Genomic DNA, 18239 nt, shown 5'->3' on the forward strand with positions numbered 1-18239 from the left:
AGCCATCTCCATCTTATTGAGATTATGCAAAGTGCTTTGGGGGACAATCAAAGGGGTGATGGAGTAAATTGCTTGGGAGGTGATGATGGACTTGACGAGCGATGTACGTCCTATGGTGGTGATATTTTTGCCCCCCCCAAGGAGACAATTTTCCTGCCGCCTACGTTGGAGTGGCTAAATTTTGTGTTTTGACCCTTTTGACAAACAATTTCAGGATCTGACCTTGGTTTGAATTTTTTTCGGGATTTGGCCCTTTTTCTTACCGCCAGAGCCTCTGGCGGTAGGGTTACACAGCCTACCGCCAGTGCCCCTAGCGGTAGGGTACTTATCCACGTCAGCACGCAGAAATGGCCGCCGTCCCCCTCCATCGCACCCTACCGCCAGGGCACCTGGCGGTAGCCTATCTAACCCTATCGCCAGAGACCCTGGCGGTAGGGTCCGGGGGAGTTATTTCCGCCGAAACCCCCGTGTCTGCCCATCTCCCCACCCCTCCCCCCCCCGTCGGCAGTTCTTCTTTTTCTCCCCCAAGTCGCCACTCTCTCCCTCTCTCATCTCCTCCACTCCCCCTCGGATCTTCACCGTTTGTTGATCGTTTTTACGGATCGAGATGGCCCCGAAGAGAGAAACGTAAGCTCCTCCAATCCCTCCAATTAGTTTTTGCAAACTTGCTTCCGATTCGACGCATTATTTGCTTGAAATCCCTCATATTTTTGAACTTAGATTGGATTTTTTTCACCTAAGATTGATTATAGTTGTAGTTCTTAGTTCTTTAGTAACTAGTGGTATTGGATATGAACTCTAATCAATAGTTCATATGTTAGTGTGAAGATGAACCCTAGTTCATAATATTTTTTGTTAAAAAAATTATGATGTAATGTTGATATGAGGATGGACCCTAGTTTGATGATGCATGTTGATACGATGATATGATCTAGTGTGAAGATGAACCCTAGTTTGATGATGCATGTTGATATGATGATATGAAGATGTTGTTTGGAAAATTTTATTTTAAAATATGATGATATGATGTATGTTGGAGGATTTTTTTGATGTGATGTGATGCATCTCAATATGATTTGATCCATCATGTGTAGTAGTTGTTGTTGGATGATATGCTTAAAATTTTATTTTGATATGATGTATGAAATTTTATTAAGGCGGCCACCTCTTGCGGACAACATTGGCCCACGGTACTTCATGCTGGACTGGGCATTCGACAAGGGTCATCGTGACCGGTTCATAGAGAACGGAGAGGTAACTGATATGAATGAAATTTTGATGAAAGTTTTCGGATTGATGAAAATAATTTCCTAACTTTTGGTGTTCACTTTTTGACAGATGCTCCAGCCACTGCGCATGAGGGGTCACGGGGTTCATGGGCATATGGACTATGACGAGCGCTACGCGCCGTTCTTCAAGAGAGCCCGTCTGTTGGGTTTTGTGTTGCAGTTCAAGCGTCAGCCGCCGACGCTTGTCCACGCAACTCTGACGACGTTGATTGGCCGGTGGCGACTGGAGACCCATTCTTTCCATCTGCCATGCGGGGAGATGACGGTGACCCTCGAGGATTGGTCGATGATTACTGCCATGCCGATCGAGGGTCATGCACTCACCGGGCGAGTGAAGAGGACCAACTGGCAGCAGAGGGTTGCAGCCCTCATCGGCGACTGCCCCGCTGTCAAGGGTAACCGTACATCCGGTGTGCCGTTGACCTGGCTCTCGGAGCACCGGCAGAAATGCCCCGAAGGCGCCGACGAGATGACCGTGGAGTGGTACGCGAGGGCCTACATGTGGTATCTTCTCACGGAGTTCGTGTTTCCAGACAGCTCCGGGAACTCTGCCAACTGGTCATATCTCTTCCTCCTAGCGGACTGGGAGGCAGGGTACAGTTGGGGGACCACATCTCTCGCCTACCTATACCGTTCGGTAAGAGAGGATCTAATTGCCTACCTACCTACGAAAGTGTGTCCATGACATTTTCTTATATCTGATCCTCATTTGATGTTTTGCAGCTTGACGACGCAACGCAGAGGACGGGAGACAAGTCCAATATGGGTGGATTTGTCTGGGCCTTCTCCATTTGGATGTGGGAGCGGCTGCCGGTGGGGCGTCCAGAGAAGTTTCCAAGACGCCCGTGGGGTGCCTATAACGAAGACGACGACGAGACTCGACACCCCACCGTAGCTTACAGTTGGGACGTTGTCAAACTCTACACGGGCCTTAACAAGACTTCGTACAAGACCTACACCAACGAGTTGGACGCTTTGACGCATACACAGGTATATGAACTCGCTCAACACCTTTCTCTTTGATTTCACTTTTGACCGAGAGTGGGAACTTACCAATGTATATGTAATAGGTAAACTGGTGGCCGTATCATGACCGACAGTGGGGCTTTGATCTGAACGTGATGTGCGATGCGGACCATGGTCTCTGGCAGTGCATCGTGCCCATGATCTGTGTGTACGCCATCGAGTGGCACTTGCCACACCGCGTGGCCACGCGGTTTGGGATTTATCAGCATACCCCACCGGGCCAACCCACCGATACCGGCGGCCACGCGCTCCACCTGTGAGCGCTTTGTTCTCCGTGACCATGATTTCATTACGCTTATCATGTTTCTTGTTGCTTATGATGATATCATTGCGCTTATGATGATTCTTGTTGCTTATGCCTTGGAGGATGAGCCGGCAGAAGAATCAGTCGATCACAGACTGGGAAGAGGAGCATAAAACTCATGTGACAGAGTGGAAGCGACGGAGGTTCCGTAAAGATGTGGATAGGAAAGTTACTGACTGGGATGCTTACCTGACCCGTCACATGAGGTGGTACGATGATGGCCAGAAGCACCGTCTTCGTCTCAGGCCTCGGTGGACGGCGGAAGACATCGCGGAGCTAGAGAGGGATGACCCTGAGGAAGAGGCCTACCAGACCAGCATCAGAGAAATGCACAGTGGATTTAGGGAGTTTGCACCCCTCATCAACAGAGTGGTAAGTTTGAACCGACGATTGTATTTAAATTAGTTTATTCGTCATCGTAACTGACTTATGCCGTTGCAGTCTGGTGAGCTGAACAGATGCATCTTTGAAGCCTCAAATGCACTAGGTGATCTCCCCGGGAGCATAGAATCTGAGAACAAAGTGAGGGGGACGATGAAGGTACAATTTCAGCCTCCTCGGAACAGATGCATCTTGTTCACTTGCAATCAGTCGATCTGATACCCTTGTTTCATTATGAGTGCAGAAGTTCGTGAAGCGTTGTCGCAAGCTGGTAGGGCTGCTTGGGTGTGCTGGAGATGGGTCGGTTGAAGCTTATCAGCCTGTAGCCACACAGGGTCTCATCGGCTCATCTAGGCATGCTCCCCCATCGTCTAGGTTGGTTGGGGAGGAGGAGGAGGAGGAGGAGGCCACACATGAAGAAGGGGAGGAAGAGGAGGAGGCCACACATGAAGAAGGGGAGGAGGAGGAGGCCACACAAGAAGAAGGGGAGGAGGAGGAGAGCAACGGGGAGGAAGAGTACGATGAAGATTATGAACTTGTCTAGTGGTTGTGAAACTACGTGAAATTATGTGTTTGTTATTTGTGGATATATGTGTTTGAAATGTTCTATGTACTTCAAGTTATCTTAATATGGATCTATGTGATGCTCAAGTTTAATTGTTTAAAATCTATGATATTGCTGTCATATTTGTGAAACTTGCTGTGATATTGCTGTCATATTTGAATTTGAGAACAAGCAACCAAATGAATTTGAAAAAACAAAATAGAGGAGCCTACCGCCAGGCACCCTGGCGGTAGGGTTAGACAACCTACCGCCAGCCTCTGCGGCGGTAGGGTGAACCTACCGCCAGGGCCCTCTCATATTTCGTTACAGAAACTATATACGGCAAAACAGAAGACCCTACCGCCAGGGGGGCTAGCGGTAGGGTAAACCTGCCGCCAGGGCCATTGCATCTTACGTTACAGAATGTCTACACGGCAAAACCCTGCCACACCTTACCACCAGAGCCTTTAGCAATAGGGTTACACAACCTACCGCCAGGGCCCCTGGCGGTAAGGTACTTATTCACGTCAACACGCGGTGACGGCCGCCGTCCCCTCCGTCAAAACCTACCGCCAGGGGCACTGGCGGTAGGCTGTGTAACCCTACCGTCAGAGGCTCTGGCGGTAGCAAAAGGGTCAAATCCCGAAAAAAATTTCAAACCAGAGTCAGATTCTGAAATTGTTTGTTAAAAGGGTCAAAACACGAAATTTAGGCCGTTGGAGCTCTACCTTTCGACACGGATACCAGACCATACACACGCGCGTACTATGGTCGCGTACATGTGTCCCTGCTCCGGCGTTTCACCCGCGAGTCAGCTGCTGACAGACACACACGCACGCACGCATCAGTTCCCCGATCCCACAGGTGGCGAACCCAGCATTGATGACGATCTCCTAGGCCTCATCTGGTTTCCTAGACGGAACAGGGCCAGACTTTGGGAGCGACCGCGACCGATCGACACCAAAGCCCCGGGCAACCGGACATCACACGCACCCAGCCATCCATCCGCCCGCTGCGACGACCACGCCCACGCCAAGGCGAGAGAGAGAGAGTCCACCGCGAGCGCGACCCACGGCACGGAGCAGAACACGTTGTTGGCTGCGATCGATTCCCAGACCCCCGATTGGACTGGAGGCGCACTAGCGTCGCGTCGCCCCCTTTCCCACCCCGCCGTGTCTGGCCACCTAGCCGCGCTCCCAGCCCCAGCCCCAGCCCCACGTACCCCGCACGCCAACAAGACGGGCTCCGGCTCCCCACCGTCGCCTCTGTTCGACAGCTGCTCCGACGCCAGCCCTCTCCAACGTCTGAAAGGAACCGCTGCGACGGCCGGGCGCGCGCGCGTGGCGAGATGACGTGAACGCCTCCGCGAAAAAGGGTTCGCCGTCTGCAGATAGACGCGGCGCCCCCCGTTCACCTGCTTATTTATTGCTGCGGTGGCCGGTGAGGCGAGGGTCGCCACAGCTGCTGTTCGGAGAGCACAAAGCCAGTCCAGTCCAGTCCGGTCCAGGTCCAGAGCGTTACTGCTGCTATCCGGCACGCACGCATCGGGGATCAGGCACAGGGAAAGTGCCTGGCCTGGCCACAAGAAGATACTCAACGTCGTCGGAGATCCGGGGATGGAAGAAGCAGACGGGAGTGAAAGAGGAGGCATCCGCTCCGCGCTGCCTCTGGGCTCGCTCATCGCTCCTTCCGGGGACGAGGTGCTTCTCCAGCTCATGTGTTCTTCTGCTTCTGCTTTGGCTTTCGCCCTTGAATCTTCTTTGCTTCCTTCCTCGGCTGCATGTTCCCTCTCGCTGTTCATCGGTTAGAACAGAGCGATTTTCCTATCTGGGTTTGGTTTGAGATCTCTTGCTTTTTCATGTAGTAGTATCACGCAAAGGGTGGATATACCGGACATGGAAATGGAAAACAAAACAAATTTTGTGTTAAATTCAGTCAGAAAAAAAAAATCTCGGATTCTAACCTAGTCAAGATCCAATTTAGCACCGGTTGAAGTTGGTACGTTTTATGCGAAGGGCTTTACTTGAACAATCAAAAACTTAAGCTGTTCCTTCCACCATGTTTTCTCAAACAAGGCGCAGCCAAAGAAAAATGAAGGCGCCTACCTGTTGTACTTGTGTGCATAATCTTGAGCTCCTTCGGCTACCTCCAACAAGTGCAAGCCTCGCAAGCTTTTTTTTAATCTACTAAAAGAGACCAATTTATGAGTTCCTTTAGAAGAAGCTAACTACTCCCTCTGTAAACTAATATATTAGGTATTTAATAAAATCAACGTATCCTAATCTTGTTTGGGATGCTTATTACTCCCTCCGTAAAGTAATATAAAAGCATTTAGATCATTATCTTAGTTATCTAAACATTCTTATATTAGTTTATGGAGGAAGTAGAAAATAAAAGTGTGAATTTTGGCCAACAAACTAAAGTTGTAACAAGATTGCTAAATCTCAGTGGAGGAACGACAGTCGATGCTTCATTCATGAGATGTTATGTGCTGATCCATGCAAAAAAATAACTTCTTTCTTTCTGCTTTTTATATGTTCTGTGATTTGATTAAGACTTGATTAAGTCTCAATCGAACTGAGATCTTGCCACACCCAACTTATAATATTCAGAAACTCATGCGGTTTTCAATTATTCCTTTTTATAGAAGATTAATGTACATAATACATACGTCGAGAATCAGAATACTTAGGGTACTGTCGTCTGTCGACATGTGTCTATCCAACCTCCTCACATTTATACGGTCTTCTTTCCCGGTGAACTATTCCTTTCCCTCTCTCCCTCTCCATCATTTTAATTGTTTCCTTTTCTGTGAACGGTGATCATGACTCCCACACCATGATGAAAACCAGCGACCACGTGTCCGGCCCTAACTAATCTTCACAGGTGGAGCTCCCGGAGCTAGAGGGCAAGGTCATCGGCCTGTACTTCGCGGCGAACTGGTACCCCAAGTGCGAGGCCTTCACGCCGGCGCTGGCCGCCGCGTACCAGCAGCTCAGGGCGCGCGGCGCCGGCTTCGAGGTCGTCTTCGTGTCGTGCGACGAGGACCGGCCGTCCTTCGAGCGCTTCCACCGCGCCATGCCGTGGCCCGCCGTGCCCTTCGGCGACCTCCCGTGCAAGAAGAGCCTCAGCGACATGTTCCAGGTCGAGGGCATCCCGCGCCTCGTGGTGCTCGCCCCGGGCGGCGCCGAGGTCGTCTGCCCCGACGCCGTCGAGCTCGTGCACCGCTACGGCGACCCGGCGTTCCCGTTCACGCCGGCCAGGGTGGCGGAGCTGGAGGCCGACGAGCGGAGCAAGTTCGCCTCCCAGACGCTCGAGAAGCTCTTCTCCGTCGGCCACGTCAAGAACGGCAGCAATGAACAGGTACCTGTGTGACCACCGACACCGAGTGTTGCTTTCCTCTAGAATGCAGAGGCATCGCCATTGATTTTGCCATGCATCCAGCTGCTGGCCTCACCGTGGCTAAGGGCTGCAGGTTCCCATCGCGAGCCTGGTGGGGAAGACGGTGGGGCTCTACTTCTCGGCGCACGGGTGCGAGCCGTGCGTCAAGTTCACCGCGAGGCTGGCCGCCATCTACGGCAACCTGAAGGGCAGGTCGCAGGAATTCGAGGTGGTGTACATCCCCATGGACAAGGACGAGGACGGGTACGAGCGGTCGCGCGGCGACATGCCGTGGCTGGCGCTGCCGTACGACGGCGCGCCGTCGCGGGAGCTGGCCAGGTACTTCGACGTGCGGGAGATCCCGACGCTGGTGGTGATCGGGCCGGACGGCAAGACGGTGACCAGGGACGGGAGGAACCTGGTGAACCTCTACTTCGACATGGCGTTCCCGTTCACGGAGGAGCAGGTGAGGCTGCTGCAGGAGCTGGAGGACGAGCAGGCCAAGGGGTACGCGCCGTCGCTGCGCCACGCCGGGCACCGGCACGAGCTGAGCGTCGTCTCGGAGAAGTCGGGCGGAGGGCCGTACGTCTGCTGCGAGTGCGACGAGCAGGGGCTCGGCTGGGCGTACCAGTGCATCGCCTGCGGCTACGAGATACACCTCCGGTGCGGCCGGGACGTGGAAGACGGCGGCGCCGTGGGAGCTGGTCAGTAGGCCGGAGTACGGGACAGTCTTATATACCATTAAACTGAATGCTGTGTGTGCGTGCTCTGGGAAATGTCATGTTGCTATTGTCAGGTCCGATGATGGTACTAGAACAGACGAGAAATGCCCGGTGTGGACTGGCTCTTGGCAAGTCTGATGATAGTAGAATAGACGAGAAATGCGCAGTGTAGCTTGGTTACGGCTGGCTGGCTGCAACAGAAAAGCATCGCTGAATGTGGGCTTCTACTTGTTGTGGTTTTGTAATGCTCCGAGACCAACGCGCCAGGTGTCTTTCGGTTATTCGCTGTTATTATTTTGTTATTTTCTTGCGTGTTGCATCTTGTCATGTCATCATGTGCATTGTATCATCATATTTTCAAAACTTGCATCCGTCCAGGTCTCCTAGTTCTCTTTGTTGTCCGTTCTGGGCCCAGCCACACTCGCACGCGCTCAAGACACGTCCGAAATAGTATTTTACAAGTGGCCGGAGAATATTCTCGGAAAGGGATTAGAGTTGGCGTGCGGTCTTATTATAGTGTAGGTAGACCGCCTGCCAAGTTTTATCGCATTCAGAGTCCATTTGACGCCTCGACAGTTAACTATAGCGGCATTATAGTCGGTCTATCGTCGGATGTTTCCCGTCTCCGGAAACGGTTGCCGGATTGCATTCCTCCTCTCTTCTCAGTCCAACCACACACTTGACCTCGTTCACCTGAACCCTCTTAGCACAGTGCATCGACCCCTCGCGCGTGTCCGAAACTCCCCCAAACCCGAACCCGACAGTCGTCACCGTTGGATTCGGTTCATGCCCAAACATCCCTAAAACATCATCGGTTTATTATTTGGGCTTCCTAACCTTTTTATCTCGGATCGTCTGATTATAATTGGAGAGACCAAATAGTCTCACCTTTGACCACCTACTATAAATATCTGCCCAAACCCTAGTTTCTAGGAGAGTTGTCCCATCCTCCAAATCCCTCCGTCGTCGTCGCCAGTTTGTCCCTCTTCGATTTCTTCCCTGCCCAACCAGTGCCCTCCACCTCTCAGCCAACCACTGAGACCACAGCCACCTCCTCCCACCTCGGGATCCTCCCAGATCCAATCGAGCCAACCAAGCCGCCCCGCTCAAATCCCGCAGGAGCCCGAGCTCCGCCTCCTCGCCTACCATCCCCGCCTCCTGGATCCTCATGTCCCCGAGCTCCATCCTCTCGGTCCATGGCACCTCTGCGTCAAGGCGCCCGAGTCCTTGCCTCCTGTCCGCCAGAACGAGCAGGAGCTCGTCCATGGCGCCTCCTTCTGCTTCACCGGCTGCAGGGCTCCTTCGCCCCTGCTCGTCGTCACCTCACGCACCGCGTCGCCGCTCCCCCTCCGCGACCCCGAGCGCTCCTCATGAGCCCCTGCTTCCTCGCGCTCCATTGACGTCCCGCTCACCCAAGCCTCCCCTCGAGCTCCTGCGCCTCCATGCCCGCAAGACGTCGGCGTCCCCGACAGCCTCGTCAGCCCCGTCGTTGTAGACGAGCACTGCCATGAGTTACCCCAAGCTCCAGCAGGACTCGCGCCGCCGTGTACGTCCCCATCGCCTACCGCCGTCGCTCGCTGCTCCGGCAGGCCACCAGAGCCAGCTAGCGCTGGATCCCTTCCTCCTGACCTCCTCTTCCCCTGCTTCTTCCTTCTCCTTCCGATCCCTGTCTTTCTATCATGCTCTCTCTCTCTCTCTCTCTCTCTCTCTCTCTCTCTCTCTCTCTCTCTCAGTTACAGGAACGATGCCATGGCCGCCGCCTCGAGTACCTGCCACTGCCGGAGTCCCTGTCGCCGTCGTCTTCATCGGTTCCTGGCAAGGACGGTGCCCCTTCATCTGCTTCCCCTCTACAACGAGCAGGAGCTCGCCCGATGCCACCTCGCCTCCCGGACCCAAGTTGACATCAGATCCGGCCATCTTCGACGCATACCCGCCTGTTCCCGTCGACCCCGTCGCCAGAACCTCCCCGGCGCCTGCATCGCCGTGAACCTGCCGCTGCTTCTGTTGTTCGTTCTTCAGTAACGAGCAACAACAGCTCGATCGGTGCAGCCGCGTGTTGACCGAGCCCGGGTCAGCCTCGACTTGATCCAGCAGCGAGCGAGCCTACTCGGCCTCCTTTGTAGCTGGGCTTGGCCCATGGGCGAGCTGCCCATCCCGCGCGCCCTCCTCTTTTGTTCACTGTTGGACCAGCCTTTGTTTCGGCCCATTCCTGTTTTTTTTCAGTTATGCGAATTTGTCTTTTTTCCAGATGGAAAGCAGTTTTACAGAAAAGCCACTCTAGATCATCCATTTAATAAATCATCAACCATGCATCGGATTAAAATGTTTTAAACATGTAACTTGCTTAGAATTTTGTGTAGTTTCATAATATCCAACTTTCATCCATGTTTAAAATGTTTAAACTTGATGTTTGTTTAATTTGCTAAAATGCCATGTTAAAATGCTTTATTTCATAACTAATTAACCATAACTCCGTATTTAATAAACTTTATATGTAAATGGGGTAAAAAATGCATAGATTAACATGGTGGCATTACTTTGCATGTTTAACAACTCTAAAAATATGGTTTAGGGCAGAACTGTACCAACTTTAAAATATGCACATGAGGATTTTTTTGGACTTGTTGCTTGTTGTTCCGGCCTCATTTAAACTTGCCTAGATAGGTAGTTTGTTATGCTTCACCTCTTGCCATGTTTAATAACATTTAATATTGTTGAGTTCATAAACGAGAGTGAACTAAATGAGTCATGTGGTGTTTCGTCAATATGCAACTCGTTGCATATTGAGCTCCACTTAATTTGTAGTATTGTTTGTGCACTTTGCCATGTCATGCCTCATTAAACGGGACATGCATCATACTTGATTGTGCATCATGCCATGTTTATATGATGGTTGTTTACTATGTGGTTTTCTCCTTTCCGGTGTTGCTTCTTCTTGCTAGTTCGGGTAACGTCGCGTTTGTGAGGATCCGTTCGACTACGTCCCTTTGTCTTCTTCATGGACTCGTTCTTCTTCCTTGCGGGATCTCAGGCAAGATGACCATACCCTTGAAATCACTTCTATCTTTGCTTGCTAGTTGTTCGTTCTATCGCTATGTCGCGCTACCTATCACTTGTTTATCAAGCTTCCCGAATTGCCATGACAGCCTCTAACCTTTTCAATCATCCTAGCAAATCGTTGATTGGCTATGTTACCGCTTTTGCTCAACCCCTCTTATAGCATTGCTAGTTGCAGGTGAAGCTGAAGTTTGTTCCATGTTGGAACATGGATATGTTGGGATATCACAATATCTCTTATTTAATTAATGCATCTATATACTTGGTAAAGGGTGGAAGGCTCGGCCTTATGCCTGGTGTTTTGTTCCACTCTTGCCATCCTAGTTTTTGTCATACCGGTGTTATGTTCCTTGATTTTGCGTTCCTAACATGGTTGGGTGTTATGGGAACCCCTTGACAGTTCGCTTTGAATAAAACTCCTCCAGCAAGGCCCAACCTTGGTTTTATATTTGCCTAACAACCTATACCTTTCCCTTGGGAGTAATTAACCCGGGGGTCATCTTTATTTTAACCCCCCCGGGCCAGTGCTTCTCTAAGTGTTGGTCCGAACCAGAGCCACTTGCGCCGCCACCTCGGGGAAACTTGAGGGTTGGTTTTAGCTGTACGTAGTGTTCATCCGGTGTTGCCCTGAGAACGAAATATGTGCAGCTCCTATCGGGATGTCGGCGTATCGGGCGGTCTTGTTTTACCATTGTCAAAATGTCTTGTAACCGGGATTCCGAGTCTGATCGGGTCTTCCTGGGAGAAGGAATATCCTTCGTTGACCGTGAGAGATTGTGATGGGCTAACACTACTAGGGAAAACCTTATACACAGAATCTTAGCAGCAACGCGGTCTAAAAACAGACGCTACTGCTAATTAGCAGTAGCGAGCTTCAGAAAACCGCGCTACTAATAACACGGTAGCAGTAGCGGTCTAGGTGAAACAAGCACTATTACTATAATTGCCACGGCGTTGCCCCTAGGCTAGATATAGTAGTAGCGCCCTTCCGAGGACGCGCTACTGCTAAAGTACTTAGTAGCAACGTTTTTCCTCAAAACACGCTACTGCTAAGTATTGCACCTAATTAAGTTTAGTCCCATACTGCTAAGCGAACAAGGTGTTTACCACCTTAAATATGTTACTCCTCAAACTATCTCGAGCACTTGGTCTTCATTGAACTATATGTGTAGGATTTGTGGCTGCAATATGAATCTTCACCTGTGCCTATACAGGTACTGTGAGGATTCATGTTGACTATTTAGATTCTACACAAAAAGAACAATGATGACCAATGTATATTTTTGAAGTTTTTACATGCTTAGACTTAGCAGTAGCGTTTTTTCAGGGCAAAGCGCTACTGATATTACAAAACAAAATGAATAGTTGTAGCGCGTTTCGCTTGACACGCTATAGCTAACTTAGCTATAGCGCGTTCCGGCAAAACGCGCTGCTTCTAGTTTGACTTAACCCCCGGCCGCGCGGGCTCAAAATTTCGCTAAGTCCTTCCCCTCTACTTCCCCCTCTCCCCAACTGCTCCATCGCCGCCGTCGCCCTGCCGCTCTCGACCTCACCGCCGCCGCCCGCCGCCGCCGTCAACCTCACCACCGCCGCCGCCCACCGCACACCCTCGCCGCCGCCCCCGACCGCGACCTCGACGCCGTCTGTAAGTGCATCTAGTGCCACCCCTAGTTGGTTTTGGAGTATTGACGACAAACCTGGTTGAGGGACTAATGAGTTTGTGAGAATTGCAGGATAACACAAGTAGAAGTCCCTCATTGATTCGGTTTTCCTACCAGAGATGACCCCTAAAAATGTATGAAGACATTGAAGTCAAAGGTGGTATGTGAAGACATTCACATTGAAGACTGTGACAAGAGAAAACATCGCGTGAAGACTATGGGGCACGAAGACTTAGTTGTTTCGTCGTTCTTTTTCTTCTTTGTTGAGTCATAGGAACCACCGTACTGTTAAGTGGGGTCCAAGTGAACCAGTCAGAATGACTGAACTGATGCTTAACCAAAATCCTATGTCTTTGAGCGAAGACAATGAGAGCAAATCTTATCCAGAGCTGGATAAGTCAGCTTTGCTTGTAGATCAAGTAAAGTTGCCGTGTGTGTTCAAAATCTGACCATTGGAACACGTGTCAGTTCCTTAGTGACCCAGGGTCATTTCGGACAAATCAGGTCGGGTTGCCTAGTGGCTATAAATAGCCCACCCCCTACACCATAAATTGGTTGGCTGCTCAGAGTTAGTGTACGGCTTTGTCGTTTGAGAGCAACCCACCTCGAAGCCTTTGAGAGAGAATTCCTTGTGAGGACAAAGCCCTAAACACCCAGAGCCAAAGAGTGTTAGGCATCACTGAAGTCTTCCTGTCTGTGTGATCTGAAGACTTATTACACTTGAGGACTATGAATCCTCCAGCCAGTTAGGCGTCGCGTTCTGAGCATCCAAGAGTCATTGTGGATCACCGGTGAACGAAGTGTGTGAAGGTTTGAAAGTCTACCTTGAAGACTTACCAGAGTGATTGGGCGAGGACTGGGTGTCCTTAGCTCAAGGGGAATAAGGTGAAGACGTGGTCTTCTGAGTTGAATCTCAGCCTCCCTAACCAGACATACAGTTGTCACAACAACTGGAACTGGTCCAACAAATCATTGTCTTCAACAAGCCACTGGTTCTATCCTTCCCATCTCTTTATTTGCAGATTGGTCCTTGTGAAGTCATTGCCTGTTTGCATTATCTATTTGTCTTCACTGTGTGACTGCTTGTTCTGATTGGCTTCATACTATCTTCCATCCTGATCTATACTGCCTAGCTGCTATTAGTCTTTGTGCTTTCATTTCATTGAATACTTGACTATGGCTTGCTTAGTGTAGTCTACCTTCCGCTGCATGGTAATAGGTTTATTTCTATCGTTTGTCTTCGAAACTTCCATGTTTTGAAGACTTTCATAAAAATCGCCTATTCACCCCCTCTAGTCGATCACTAGCACTTTCAATTGGTATCAGAGCAAGGTACTCCCTTGTTCTGTGTGATTCGGTTTAACCACCTAGAGTTTTAGCTATGTCGACTGCTGGGATAATCAAAGTCTCCGCTGCGTGCCCAGTCTTCGATGGAACTAAAAATCCCTACTGGAAGAATAAGATGCACATGCATCTGGAAGCCATTGTTGTCGACCTCTGGTATGTCCTCAAGAATTGCGTCCCCAAGGCTGGTGAAGGTGTCATCGCTGCTGATGTCAAGAAGTTCGCTCAACTGGATTCCACTGCCAAGAACATCATCTGTGGTCATCTGACCAAAGGACAGTATGGCCGTGTGAGTGCTCTGGAAACATCCAAGCTAGTCTGGGACTGGCTCTTCAAGGTCAACGAAGGCGTCTCAACCCAGAGAGATCAAAGAATCAGTGTACTTCGCAACCTCTTCAACCGCTTCAAGAGAAACGACAATGAGAATGTCCAGCTCACGTTTAATCGACTCACTGACATCACAAATGAGCTTCAAGCCCTCGGTGCTACTGAGATCACCAAGCATGAAGTAGTCAAGACACTCCTGAGATCACTTGACAGCTCGTTTGACACCCTAGCCCTGATGATTCAAGAACGCCTTAACTTCAAGACACTCGATCCGTCTGACATACTTGAAAGGCTCAACACACATGAGTTTCAGCTTTCTGAGAAAAGAGACATCTACGGTCCCAACTATGGGCGAACTCATGCTTTGAAGGCAAAAGTTGTTTCCTCGTCTGAAGAAGAATCTGATTGCAGTTCTGATGATCCTGAAGACATTGGAAAGGAGCTTGCTATGCTTGTGAAGAAGTTCCAGAAATTCACCAAGAAAGGCTTCAGAAAGTCCTCACGATCCAACTCAAGGAATGATGAAGATTCTGCTCATGACTACAAGAAGAGAACATGACACAAGTGCAAGAAACCTGGTCACTACATCTCTGAGTGTCCGTAGTAGGACAATGAGAACAACAAGAAGAAGAAAAGCAAGGAATATGATTCCGACGACAAGAAGAAGAAGAAATACTCAAAGTCTTCTTCCAAGTCTTCATCAAAGTCTTCATCACATAAGAAGAGCTCATCTGGAAAGGCTCGTGCGTTTGTTGGCAAGGAAATGGATTCAGAGGAGGAGTCTGCTTCTGAGGAGGCGGAGGTGGAGTCTGAGGAGGAGTCCGATTCTGGCGTTGCAAGTCTGGCTACAGCCTACATTGCCAAGTCCATTTTCAACATTGAAGACAATGACTTCATCACCGACGCCAATGCTAATGACCAGGACAACTCCACTCCCACCTACTGCTTCATGGCACGCGGTGTCAAGGTAAACTCACGCACTACTCACTATCAAACATCCAGCAAAGATGACTCTGACTGTGGTTCCAAACCCAGCCACAAAACACTTCCTAAAATTGCAACTGAACAACAGAAAGCTATGGAACATATTCAAAAACTGTTAGACAAAAGCGATGACCTGTTAGACGCTGAAATGACTCGATCTCAGTCCTTAATTGAAGACATAAAAAATCTTCATGTTAAATATGAGGAACTCGAAAGTCGTCATGAAACACTCTCAACAACTCATGAAAAGCTTTCCTATGATTATCTTCAAAGGAAGCAAGATCTTGAGAAATTGAGAGCGGCTCATGAAGATCTTCAAAGGAAAACGAGTCACTTCGCGCCAAACAGATCAGTTCCGCTCAGGAAGGATTTGAACCACCATGTCTTAAATGCATTGAGCGTGACAACGCTACTTCTGTTGCTGGATGTTCTACTGCTATTGTTGCAATATCTTCAACTGTTGATGTGGTAAATAACCCCTCTGCTGAGGATGCCACTGCTATTGCTGATGAAAATGCTAGGTTGAAGACATTGCTTGAAACAGGGATGTACAAAAGTCTCAAAGGGCATCAGACACTATGTGATGTCCTCAAAAGGCAAATCCTGAACCGAAACCCTAGGAAAGAGGGTGTTGGGTTCGAAAGGAAAATGAATGCTGATGGCTTTTACTGGAAACCTGAGCAGTACCCCAAAACCACATGGGTTGCTGCAAAGGAACCTTCAGTGGATCCATCCACCCTATCTGGCTTCACTTGTGCTAATCCCATTGTTATTGATGAATCCTTTGATGCAAACTATAAACTATTTAAGAATCAGAATGGTGAAGTGTTTGCCAGGTATATTGGTACTAACTGCAGGTATGGGCCACCTATGAAGAAAGTCTGGGTGCCGAAAAAGTGTCTGGAAAATCTTCCTGTGTATGTCGTCATGACACCACAAGTGAAGAAGACAAACCCTAGACCACGGGCTTCATATGGTCCAAAGGCTTCATACAGACAGAGGACTCACCCGAGTCGCACTAATGCAAATGTTTTGCAGGGAAACCATACTCAGGCCTATGAATATGAGCGTGTTTCATCAAACCGCCATGTTCATAAGACCAAGAACTACTCTGCTTATTCTTATGAGTACTATTGTCCACCTGCAAGACTATTTGCTAGGGCTCCAAAGCCAAAGTTCTCAGATGCTGCACTTAGACTCATTGCTTCGAAGCCACCCTTGAAGATGTGGGTGGCTAAGAAAGCTTAACCTTTTTGCAGGGAAGGGTCTCCAGCCGAAAATCAAATGCGTCTGAAGCTATTGCTGGGGACCTTAAACATGTTGTAGGGCGCAAGATCAAATGCCCAAATGGTCTTATTGTGTATTTTGTTCCTGAGTTGCTTGCTACTTGCCCTATCAGTCCTAACCTCGATCTAAGCTTTCATAATCCACTTGCTTGTCAAATATTTATGCTCCACAATTCTCTTCGTGAAGCCTATCCCCCTAACTGCACTGTAGGGTATGACACCAGCTGCTTCAGAATGGATTATTGATAGTGGATGTAGTAATCACATGACTGGCAAGCGAAGTCTTCTCATGGATTCAATCTTACGTCCATCTGACAAAAGTCACATCACATTTGCTGATACTGGTAAAAGCAAGGTATTGGGTCTAGGTAGAGTTGCAATCTCAAGGGATCAGCACATGGATAAAGTGATACTTGTTGAATCCCTTGGTTTCAACTTAATGTCTGTCTCAATGCTTTGTGATTTAAACATGATTGTGATGTTTGGAAAATATCATTGCCTTGTTCTAATGGAATCTGACAAGTCTCTAGTCTTTGAAGGGTATCGGAAAGATGATTTGTACATGGTAGATTTCTCAGCAGGACCACAGCTTGCCGTATGTCTTCTTGCAAAAGCTTCAGAATGCTGGCTCTGGCATCGGAGGCTAGGGCATGCTGGCATGGGGAACTTGCACACTCTTGCAAAGAAGAAGCATATCATAGGCATCGAGGGCGTCATGTTCAAGAAAGATCACTTATGCGGTGCCTGCGAAGCTGGAAAGATGACGAGGGCCAAGCATCCCTCGAAGACAATCATGACAATGACTCAACCCTTCGAACTGCTACACATGGACCTCTTCGGTCCCACTCACTACTCAACTCTTACCACTACTGCTTGTCTCTATGGCTTCGTCATTGTTGACGATTATTCAAGATATACATGGGTGCATATAATCCTCTACAAGACTAAAGTGCAGGATGTCTTCAGACGCTTTGCCAATCGAGCCATGAACAACTATGGCGTCAAGATCAAGCACATCAGAAGTGAAAATGGCATTGAATTCAAGAACACCGGCCTCGACACTTATCTTGATACTTTGGGCATCACTCATGAGTTCTCAGCTCCGTACACGCCACATTAGAATGGCATCGTGGAACGCAAGAACAGAACACTCATTGAGATGGCCTAGACGATGCTCAATGAATAAGACTCCAAGAAAGTTTTGGCCTGAAGCCATTGATACTGCATGCCATATCATCAACCGTGTCTATCTTCACAAGCTTCTTAACAAAACATTCTATGAGCTCCTCTCTGGTAAGAAGCCAAATGTCAGTTACTTCAGAGTATTTGGTGCCAGGTGCTGGATTAAGGATCCACATCACACTTCAAAATTTGCACCAAAAGCACTTGAAGGTTTTATGCTTGGATACGGAAAGGATTCGCACTCCTACAGAGTCTTCAACCTATTTCACTATAAAGTGGTTGAAACTGTGGATGTGCGGTTCGATGAGACTAACGGCTCGCAAAGAGAGCACCTGCCAAATGTGCTAGATGAAATTCCATCCAGTGAATCCATCAAGCTTATGGGAACTGGAGAAATCATACCGTGTGAAGCATAACACGAAGAGGAACTCATCATCTCTGCACCTGATCAACCTGAAGACAATGCTCAACCTGAAGACAATCCTTCTAATGATGACAATGATCAGCAAGAGCAAAATCTTCGTCCTGTTCATCCTCGTGTTGCAAATGAAGTACAGATTGAGAAAATAATTGATAGCATCAATGCACCTGGTCCACTCACTCGTTCAAGGGCAACACAACTAACAAATTTCTATGGGCACTTCGCATTCGTCTCAATATCTGAACCCAAGAAAGTTGATGAAGCCTTCATGGAACCTGAATGGATTCAAGCTATGCAAGAAGAGCTTCAACAATTTGAGCTGAATAATGT

At 49.0% G+C, this 18239-nt stretch overlaps 2 protein-coding genes across 4 annotated transcripts; both read left to right on the top strand.

The window, feature by feature from the left end:
* The first annotated feature begins 1338 nt into the window (after nucleotides 1–1338).
* Nucleotides 1339–3657, top strand: LOC147980497 (serine/threonine-protein phosphatase 7 long form homolog). Its single transcript, XM_087515634.1, has 7 exons — nucleotides 1339–1926; nucleotides 2013–2279; nucleotides 2360–2571; nucleotides 2682–2991; nucleotides 3061–3159; nucleotides 3245–3375; nucleotides 3621–3657. The coding sequence occupies exons 1-7, from the start codon at nucleotides 1339–1341 to the stop codon at nucleotides 3655–3657; spliced, it is 1644 nt and encodes a 547-aa protein (XP_087371760.1).
* A 950-nt stretch (nucleotides 3658–4607) lies between these two features.
* On the top strand, nucleotides 4608–7928 carry LOC125545033 (putative nucleoredoxin 2). Of its 3 annotated transcripts, none has more exons than XM_048708880.2 (3): nucleotides 4608–5244; nucleotides 6397–6907; nucleotides 6989–7928. In XM_048708880.2, the coding sequence occupies exons 2-3, from the start codon at nucleotides 6623–6625 to the stop codon at nucleotides 7673–7675; spliced, it is 972 nt and encodes a 323-aa protein (XP_048564837.1). In that variant the 5' UTR covers nucleotides 4608–5244; nucleotides 6397–6622; the 3' UTR covers nucleotides 7676–7928. The 3 variants fall into 3 exon arrangements, with proteins under 3 accessions (XP_048564837.1, XP_048564835.1, XP_048564836.1); XM_048708878.2 differs by having other exon boundaries at nucleotides 4616–5244; nucleotides 6431–6907; XM_048708879.2 differs by having other exon boundaries at nucleotides 4629–5244; nucleotides 6431–6907; nucleotides 7020–7928.
* Nucleotides 7929–18239: the final 10311 nt, after the last annotated feature.

Source organism: Triticum urartu, chromosome 3A, assembly GCF_056163025.1.
Source record: "Triticum urartu cultivar PI428250 chromosome 3A, HENAU_Tu73, whole genome shotgun sequence".
NCBI classification, from domain to species: domain Eukaryota; kingdom Viridiplantae; phylum Streptophyta; class Magnoliopsida; order Poales; family Poaceae; genus Triticum; species Triticum urartu.